Consider the following 10,236-nt stretch of genomic DNA (forward strand, 5'->3'; position numbering starts at 1 on the left):
CAGTCGAGTAGCATGGAGAGTGCTTGGTAGACGATGGTTGATGGTTTTTATCATGTTTTTATCACACTTATGGATCTGAGATGATGCTAGATAACTCGCTGCTTGAAGACCGCAGTGCATTAATGTGGTGACGTAGGGACGAGGGAGGGGACTGCTAACTGCAGTAACTGACAGGAAGTTAGCTAAAAGAACCATTCCACTTACAGCACCTTTAAACAACAACAGTGAAACAGTAACTTTTCAGGAAGCTTTCTAACTTCAAACAGTGTTCCAGGGATCACATTTTCCTGTGAGGAAAGTTTGTTTATTCAGTTATGAGAATAAACCTTAGAACATGTTTCACTTCTCTGACACACACAAAGTTATACACTGCAGCTTTAACATTGTTTGAACTCCATCCGAGGTAAAAAAAACAGGATTAAAAAATTTGAAGAAATGTCAGAGAGACGACAGAGTAAGGGATCCCTCTCCCAGGACGGACATACTGCAATAGATGTCACAAGTAGAGAAAATCACAAAGATGGAGCAGTCGCACACATTAACACAAGGCAAGGTGGGTGTTTTGCCCAAGGACACAACAACCATGACACAAAAGGAAGGGAGGGAATCGAACCACCAACCCATCGATCATTGGCCGACCGGCTCTACCACCTGAGCCAGAGTCGCCCCAAAACACCTGAGTCTCTCCAACAGATAAAGTCTGCTCTGGCCGTGTCCAGCTGTTTTCCAGCTTTTAACCACAAACATTCACGTCTCTTTCTTGAGGTCTTTAATGAGCATCGGCTCATTTTTCTCAAGGGTTTTGTAGAAGATTCCTTTAGCGATAACACCACCAGCTTTCAGACATCCAGAGAAGAGCTCCCTCATCTTGTCCTGAGAGGTCCTCAGAGCTCTGATTCTAACATAGCTCTCTGGTTGGAGGACTTTTTCAACAAGGAGATGATCCAAAATGGGTTCAATGCAGCTCACTCTCTGGATCAGCTCCACTTGATGTTTATCCACAAATTCGCTCGTCCGCTCGTCTGCAGAAGAAAAGGGAATTTGACCGACTGGTGTTACTGGGGCTAGTGTTAAATGTTTAACACAAATCATTCAGCACATTAATATTTTCTAATGTTTGTGCACAGTGTGTTTAGACTACAACATGTTGACCACTAGATGGCAGTATGCACCTGCTCTATGAAGTCACACTGCTCAGGTGTTCTAGCATTTTAGCACTAAAATGTGATGTGCAAAGTTATGAGTGACACGCCCTTTATTTTAGCGAGTTACTCCTAAATCAGCTAGTTAGGACCTACTCTTAGCCTTAAGATGTTTTGTGAATACGGCCCCATGTGTTTTAAAGTGACAGGTGAACAAAGAGTGAACACACAAACTAATTAGGACAGGCTCAAGTTAAGAAACCAATGAAGGACGTTTTTATATCAGATTCTGGGTTTCTAGACGATCCCATCAGTGACTGATCAAAATTCACTTCTCCGCTCGTCTGCAGAAAAAAGGGAAAATTACCCAAAAGACTGACTTGAACCATGCCCCAGGTGTTTTAAGGTGACAGGTGAACAAAGATGGAGCGAACACACAAACCAGCCTGAACTCATATTAGGACAGGCTCAAGTTAAGAAACCAATGAAGGGTGTTTTTATATCAGATTCTGGGTTTCTAGACGATCCCATCAGTCACTGATCACAAGCAGAGCACAAGTCATTTATACAGAAGACGTCACACTACGTGTTCAGACATCTCACCTTTTTCATGGCTTATGAGTTTGCATGCCTGAAAATGACTGAAAATGTAAAACTACATAATATGTTTAAGATATGTCACATTTTTACGCAGCACAGTACCTTCAGTTTTGGGAGAGACATGAGTCTAGTCTGTCGTGGCAGGATGATGTGCTGAAACATTTGAAAAATGCCAAATCAGTCAAGACATTAAATAAAATAATTAAACATTAAATAATGTATTTTTTGTACTTGTTAATTCTGGGAAAACATTTACAATATGTGATGTTTATATCCCGTCCCGCATGAACACCTGTTAGATGAGGTGCAATGATGCCACTTTCTTTCTGGGCGGTGATTGTTGTGATTCCAGCTCCGCTCTGAGTTTCAGCTGATTGAAAATAGACAGAATCAGGAACAAATATCCACAACTCAGTTTTCTTCCATCAACACCTGAACTGTATTGGGTTCATAATCAGCAAAAGGCTGAAAGATTACGAAACAAATGTAGTCTGGTAAAATGTAACAAATGGGACTGACACATTTCAATTTCCCTATTTTGTAAAATGTTCCCTTTTAGCTCTGGCAGCTGACCATGTCTGAACCTAGTACAAGAATAGCTATGCTAACAAGCTACTGGGAAATACATTTCAAATAGCGGTATGGCCACTGCCTAATACTCACATTAAGTCCCCACTGCCTAACACTCACATTAAGTCTCTACTGCCTAACACTCACATTAAGTCTCTACTGCCTAACACTCACATTAAGTCCCCACTGCCTAACACTCACATTAAGTCCCCACTGCCTAACACTCACATTAAGTCCCCACTGCCTAACACTCACATTAAGTCCCCACTGCCTAACACTCACATTAAGTCCCCACTGCCTAACACTCACATTAAGTCCCCACTGCCTAACACTCACATTAAGTCCCCACTGCCTAACACTCACATTAAGTCCCTACTGCCTAACACTCACATTAAGTCCCCACTGCCTAACACTCACATTAAGTCCCCACTGCCTAACACTCACATTAAGTCCCCACTGCCTAACACTCACATTAAGTCCCTACTGCCTAACACTCACATTAAGTCCCCACTGCCTAACACTCACATTAAGTCCCCACTGCCTAACACTCACATTAAGTCTCTACTGCCTAACACTCACATTAAGTCCCCACTGCCTAACACTCACATTAAGTCCCCACTGCCTAACACTCACATTAAGTCTCCACTGCCTAACACTCACATTAAGTCCCCACTGCCTAACACTCACATTAAGTCCCCACTGCCTAACACTCACATTAAGTCCCCACTGCCTAACACTCACATTAAGTCTCTACTGCCTAACACTCACATTAAGTCCCCACTGCCTAACACTCACATTAAGTCCCCACTGCCTAACACTCACATTAAGTCCCTACTGCCTAACACTCACATTAAGTCCCCACTGCCTAACACTCACATTAAGTCCCCACTGCCTAACACTCACATTAAGTCCCCACTGCCTAACACTCACATTAAGTCCCCACTGCCTAACACTCACATTAAGTCCCCACTGCCTAACACTCACATTAAGTCCCCACTGCCTAACACTCACATTAAGTCTCTACTGCCTAACACTCACATTAAGTCCCCACTGCCTAACACTCACATTAAGTCCCCACTGCCTAACACTCACATTAAGTCCCCACTGTCTAACACTCACATTAAGTCCCCACTGCCTAACACTCACATTAAGTCCCCACTGCCTAACACTCACATTAAGTCCCTACTGTCTAACACTCACATTAAGTCCCCACTGCCTAACACTCACATTAAGTCCCCACTGCCTAACACTCACATTAAGTCCCTACTGTCTAACACTCACATTAAGTCCCTACTGTCTAACACTCACATTAAGTCCCCACTGCCTAACACTCACATTAAGTCCCCACTGCCTAACACTCACATTAAGTCCCCACTGCCTAACACTCACATTAAGTCCCCACTGCCTAACACTCGCATTAAGTCCCCACTGCCTAACACTCACATTAAGTCCCCACTGCCTAACACTCGCATTAAGTCCCCACTGCCTAACACTCGCATTAAGTCCCCACTGCCTAACACTCACATTAAGTCTCTACTGCCTAACACTCACATTAAGTCCCCACTGCCTAACACTCACATTAAGTCCCCACTGCCTAACACTCACATTAAGTCCCCACTGCCTAACACTCACATTAAGTCCCCACTGCCTAACACTCACATTAAGTCCCTACTGTCTAACACTCACATTAAGTCCCCACTGCCTAACACTCACATTAAGTCCCCACTGCCTAACACTCACATTAAGTCCCCACTGCCTAACACTCACATTAAGTCCCCACTGCCTAACACTCACATTAAGTCCCCACTGCCTAACACTCACATTAAGTCCCCACTGCCTAACACTCACATTAAGTCCCCACTGCCTAACACTCACAATAAGTCCCCACTGCCTAACACTCACATTAAGTCCCCACTGCCTAACACTCACATTAAGTCCCCACTGCCTAACACTCACATTAAGTCCCCACTGCCTAACACTCACATTAAGTCCCCACTGCCTAACACTCACAATAAGTCCCCACTGCCTAACACTCGCATTAAGTCCCCACTGCCTAACACTCACATTAAGTCCCTACTGTCTAACACTCACATTAAGTCCCCACTGCCTAACACTCACATTAAGTCCCCACTGCCTAACACTCACATTAAGTCCCTACTGTCTAACACTCACATTAAGTCCCTACTGTCTAACACTCACATTAAGTCCCCACTGCCTAACACTCACATTAAGTCCCCACTGCCTAACACTCACATTAAGTCCCCACTGCCTAACACTCACATTAAGTCCCCACTGCCTAACACTCGCATTAAGTCCCCACTGCCTAACACTCACATTAAGTCCCCACTGCCTAACACTCGCATTAAGTCCCCACTGCCTAACACTCGCATTAAGTCCCCACTGCCTAACACTCACATTAAGTCTCTACTGCCTAACACTCACATTAAGTCCCCACTGCCTAACACTCACATTAAGTCCCCACTGCCTAACACTCACATTAAGTCCCCACTGCCTAACACTCACATTAAGTCCCCACTGCCTAACACTCACATTAAGTCCCTACTGTCTAACACTCACATTAAGTCCCCACTGCCTAACACTCACATTAAGTCCCCACTGCCTAACACTCACATTAAGTCCCCACTGCCTAACACTCACATTAAGTCCCCACTGCCTAACACTCACATTAAGTCCCCACTGCCTAACACTCACATTAAGTCCCCACTGCCTAACACTCACATTAAGTCCCCACTGCCTAACACTCACAATAAGTCCCCACTGCCTAACACTCACATTAAGTCCCCACTGCCTAACACTCACATTAAGTCCCCACTGCCTAACACTCACATTAAGTCCCCACTGCCTAACACTCACATTAAGTCCCCACTGCCTAACACTCACATTAAGTCCCCACTGCCTAACACTCACATTAAGTCCCCACTGCCTAACACTCACATTAAGTCCCCACTGCCTAACACTCACATTAAGTCCCCACTGCCTAACACTCACAATAAGTCCCCACTGCCTAACACTCACATTAAGTCCCCACTGCCTAACACTCGCATTAAGTCCCTACTGCCTAACACTCACATTAAGTCCCTACTGCCTAACACTCACATTAAGTCCCCACTGCCTAACACTCACATTAAGTCCCTACTGCCTAACACTCACATTAAGTCCCCACTCTTAATTAATTGTAACAGGAACATTTCAAAATGTTTTTCTCCTCTACATATACAGTGGGTGGCTAAAAAACAAAGAACTTTTTTAGAAGGAAATCAAAGGAAACACAGTTTTTGTTAAGTGAAATAAGGGACATATTGTCCATTAATTGAGTTCTGGAAATCAAATACTGTATATTTGCATACTTCTTTGTATAAAAATGATATACGGAGGGGTGTAGTGGTTAAAGCACACCCAATAGAGGCTCAGTCCTCAAAAGCAGCATGGGTTTGAATCTGGCCCGACTGTCTAATAAAGCAGAAAAAAATGCTAAAAATGATCTTTAAAAATAACCGAAAAACAATAGACAAATTATTTTTGTATTATTATTATTAAAAAGAAGAGCTGTCAAGTTGACGAGGAACAAAACCTGAGAATGAGTTGGATAGACGGAGAGCTGGGGATTCTGTGAAAGCCTTTCGTTTACAGCACATGTTCACACATGTTTTTGTAACTGACCAAAAGTGATTCAAAACTCATGTGACTCATCTCAGAACTTTTCAGACAGACGTGCACAGGCTCATCTGGTTTCCACTCTTTACATTCTTCCCTGTCTAAAAAGGTTTGGTACTTTTGCCTCGTTTCCACCGAGCAGAGCGGCTCAGAGCTGGACAGCTCGCTTACGCTAAATCTGGTGGTGTTTCCACCGCCGACTCTATCATTATGGTAGCGCGGGATTTATGACCCTATCCTTGTGGTAGCCGCCAGAATATGGGTCAAAGAATCGGGTCGTGGAATGACTGCAGTCAAGCCAGCGGTCTCTAGTTTTTGCTTGGTCAAACCAGCCGCTTCTTTATTTATTCCCCCCGTGTTGTGAGCGTGTTACGCCGGTAAATGCACAGAGACGGCTCGGTGCTACTGATACTGATGTGCTCAGGTGTTTTAAGGTGCGAGGTGAACAAAGATGAAGCAAACACACAAGCTAGCCTGAACTCAAATTAGGACAGGCTCAAGATAAAGAACCAATGAAGGGCGTTTTTATATCAGATTCTGGGTTTCTAGACGATCCCATCAGTGACTGATCACAAACAGAGTACAAGTCATTTATACAGAAGACGTCACACTACGTGCACCTACCGTCTGCCATGGGATCTACACCAGCTGCTCCTGCTGAGGGGCCTGCAACTGAAACACATACAAAAAATGTCTAACCGTGTACACGACATATTTTTTTTCGTGTACACGGTTAACCGTGACGTAATTTTCCTTGTGCGCCCGCCGTCTTGTAGGCGCGCGCACACACACACACATACGCGTTCGCTCGCCTGTAAACACACAGTTGACATGAACCACGCTCGTTTTTATATATTATCTATGGTTTACACACCTCTTATAATAGGTCCATGGCACACACACACACATACACACACACTCACATGTTCGCCTGCCATATGTTTGCGGTCACTATCGCCCTTCATTAATTCCCTGATTAATATAGGCCTAACCTATCGAACATTTCTACATGTCCACGTTTATGCAGGTTGAACAGGTGTTTTAAAGTTCGGGCTACTTACGAGCTTAGTTCACGTCAACCGGGTAACTTTAGTCTTTAGGTTATCTTTCATCACTCGTCCGTGGCTGTGAGTCGAGCACAAGCACGGCGACTCCCCGTGTGTGTGTGTGTGTGTGCGCCAATACACACACACACACACACACTCACACACACTCACACACACTCGCCGAGGGACAGACAGATTCAGCAGACAAGCTTTTATCCTCCCCAAGTAGTTTATTAGTGATGTAAAATCAATAAATGCGTGTCTCCAGAACATAATTAAAAACTTTGAAAAAAAGAACATTTTAAATTTGAAGATTTTTTTTTTAAACGGTTTTCGTTTATTGATTTTTCCTAAACGGTTACACGTGTACACCCCTAATACACACTCACACTTTGTAAATTCTGCTCTTTTACGTGAGTGTGTGTGTGTGTGTGTGTGTGTGTGTGTGTGTGTGTGTGTGTGTGTGTGTGTGTGTGTGTGTGTGTGTATGTCTGTGTGGTATCTTACCTTCTGTATCAGCAGGGGTTTGATAGTCAACTGAAATGAAATGAGGAAAATAACATAATGTTGACATCTGATATTGTGGTTCTGTTTTGCATTTACAAGAAAAGGTTCAATATTAACCCTTATGCCCCGTTAAAAAAAAGTTACACTGGGACCGCTTCGTACATTTTGTGTATTTTGACCTTTAAACTGCATTAAAATGATGAAAGATCAATATTTTTTCACAATTTCTTTTTCCATTTTTTTCATGAAGGGGTTGTTATTCAATTCATGTTGTGATATAAATCACAAATAAAAATTAACCCTTTAGATGCCATTTTTGATCATATACCACTAACCGCTTTTTTGAAAAATACACATAAATTCAATATTCAAATCTTTTTTTTAAGTTTGATTATTATTAGTATCACCGGCTCACCCATCTGAATACTAGGTGAGAAAATTATATTTGGTGCATTATTAATTTTTGTTTAATGTCAGATTGAATAAAAAAGTTACACTGGGACCGCTTCGTACATTTTGTGTATTTTGACCTTTAAACGCATTAAAATGATGAAAGATCAATATTTTTTCACAATTTTTTTTTCCATATTTTTCATGAAGGGGTTGTTGTTCAATCTATGTCATGATTTAATTAATCACAATTAAAAATTGAAGAGGAACAATGCGGATTCCGTCCTGGCCGTGGAACAACGGACCAGCTCTTCACTCTCACAAGGATCCTAGAGGGAGCTTGGGAGTTTGCTCATCCAGTCTACATGTGTTTTGTAGATCTGGAGAAGGCTTATGACCGGGTTCCCCGGGAGATACTGTGGGGGGTGCTGCGGGAGTATGGGGTGAGGGGGTCCCTTCTCAGGGCCATCCAATCTCTGTACGCTCAAAGCGAGAGCTGTGTACGGGTGCTCGGTAGTAAGTCAGACCCGTTTCCGGTGGGGGTTGGCCTCCGCCAGGGCTGCGCTTTATCACCAATCCTGTTTGTGATATTCATGGACAGGATATCAAGGCGTAGTCGTGGTGGGGAGGGGTTGCAGTTCGGTGGGCTGAAGATCTCATCTCTGCTGTTTGCGGATGATGTGGTTCTGATGGCATCATCGGCCTGTGACCTTCAGCTCTCATTGGATCGGTTTGCAGCCGAGTGTGAAGCGGTTGGGATGAGGATCAGCACCTCTAAATCTGAGGCCATGGTGCTCAGCAGGAAACCGATGGATTGTCTATTACAGGTAGGGAATGAGTCCTTACCCCAAGTGAAGGAGTTCAAGTACCTCGGGGTCTTGTTTGCGAGTGAGGGAACAATGGAGCGTGAGATTGGCCGGAGAATCGGAGCAGCAGGGGCGGTTTTGCACTCGCTTTACCGCACTGTTGTGACGAAAAGAGAGCTGAGTCGTAAGGCAAAGCTTTCGATCTACCGGTTGATCTTTGTTCCTACCCTCACCTATGGTCATGAAGGCTGGGTAATGACCGAAAGAACGAGATCGCGGGTACAAGCGGCCGAAATGGGCTTTCTCAGGAGAGTGGCTGGCGTCTCCCTTAGAGATAGGGTGAGAAGCTCAGTCATTCGTGAGGAACTCGGGGCAGAGCCGCTACTCCTTTGCGTTGAAAGGAGCCAGTTGAGGTGGTTCGGGCATCTGGTAAGGATGCCCCCAGGGCGCCTCCCTAGGGAGGTGTTCCAGGAGCGTCCAGCTGGAAGGAGGCCTCGGGGAAGACCCAGGACTAGGTGGAGAGATTATATCTCCACACTGGCCTGGGAACGCCTCGGGATCCCCCAGTCAGAGCTGGTTGATGTGGCCCGGGAAAGAGAAGTTTGGGGTTCCCTGCTCAAGCTGCTGCCCCCGCGACCCGATTTCGGATAAGCGGTTGACGATGATGATGACAATTAAAAATTAACCCTTTAGATGCCAGTTTCGATCATATACCACCAACCGCTTTTTTGAAAAATACACTAAAATTCAATATTCAAATATTTTTTTTAACTTTGATTATTATTAGTATCACCGGCTCACCCATCTGAATGATAGGTGAGAAAATTATATTTGGGGCATTATTACTTTTTGAATAATGTCAAATTGAATAAAAAAAGTTAGATTTCTACCATTGACTTACATTATAAGAAAACTTTTTGGCAACCCGCCTTTAAATTAAAGTGAAAAATTTTTTTTGCCTCTGATTTCCCATATTACTGCAGAAAACACAATGCAATTGGGTAAAATGAAAGAGAATAGTAAAATTTACCCATTTTATCACCTCTTTTATCATCAAAATATGAATTTTTATGATGAAAACCACTCACTAAAACTACAAAATAACAGCTTTTTTTTTTTTTTTTAGTGTGTGAGTGTGTGTGTATGTGTCTGTGTGTGTGTGTGTGTGCATGTGTAAGTGCATGTGTGTGTGTGAAAGTGTGCTTGTGTGTGTGTATGAGAGGAGAGAAATTACAAGGGGTACAGATTTGCAGCCCTAATATCGTATGACACATGCAAACACACACACCCCCCCCCACACACACACATACACACACAATCTTATTTTGTCATGGACATGCAGACAACAGTCCCCCCCATCCATATCCAAACACATTTGACATTTTTCTTTAGATTTGTTGTCGCAGTGGCCAGTATTCCTGAAATTTTTTAAAATTATGAAAAATCCTATTTTTTTTCAGGTTTGTGTCATGAGGCAAGTTTTCCCCCAGTAATACACCA

General features: G+C 43.5%; 1 protein-coding gene across 2 annotated transcripts in view; it reads right to left on the reverse strand.

The window, feature by feature from the left end:
- Nucleotides 1-548: 548 nt before the first annotated feature.
- The window catches only part of LOC307271138 (NACHT, LRR and PYD domains-containing protein 1a-like), a 59,526-nt gene continuing 49,838 nt past the window's right edge, over nucleotides 549-10,236 (reverse strand). For both annotated transcript variants that reach the window (XM_080055010.1, XM_080055008.1), the window contains exon 22: nucleotides 549-1,022. In XM_080055010.1, coding sequence (XP_079911136.1) covers nucleotides 748-1,022 — 275 coding nt within the window. In that variant the 3' untranslated portion in view covers nucleotides 549-747. The remainder of the gene's footprint in view (nucleotides 1,023-10,236) is intronic.

Source organism: Ammodytes marinus (assembly GCF_949987685.1).
Source record: "Ammodytes marinus genome assembly, contig: scaffold_107, whole genome shotgun sequence".
Lineage (NCBI taxonomy): Eukaryota > Metazoa > Chordata > Actinopteri > Uranoscopiformes > Ammodytidae > Ammodytes > Ammodytes marinus.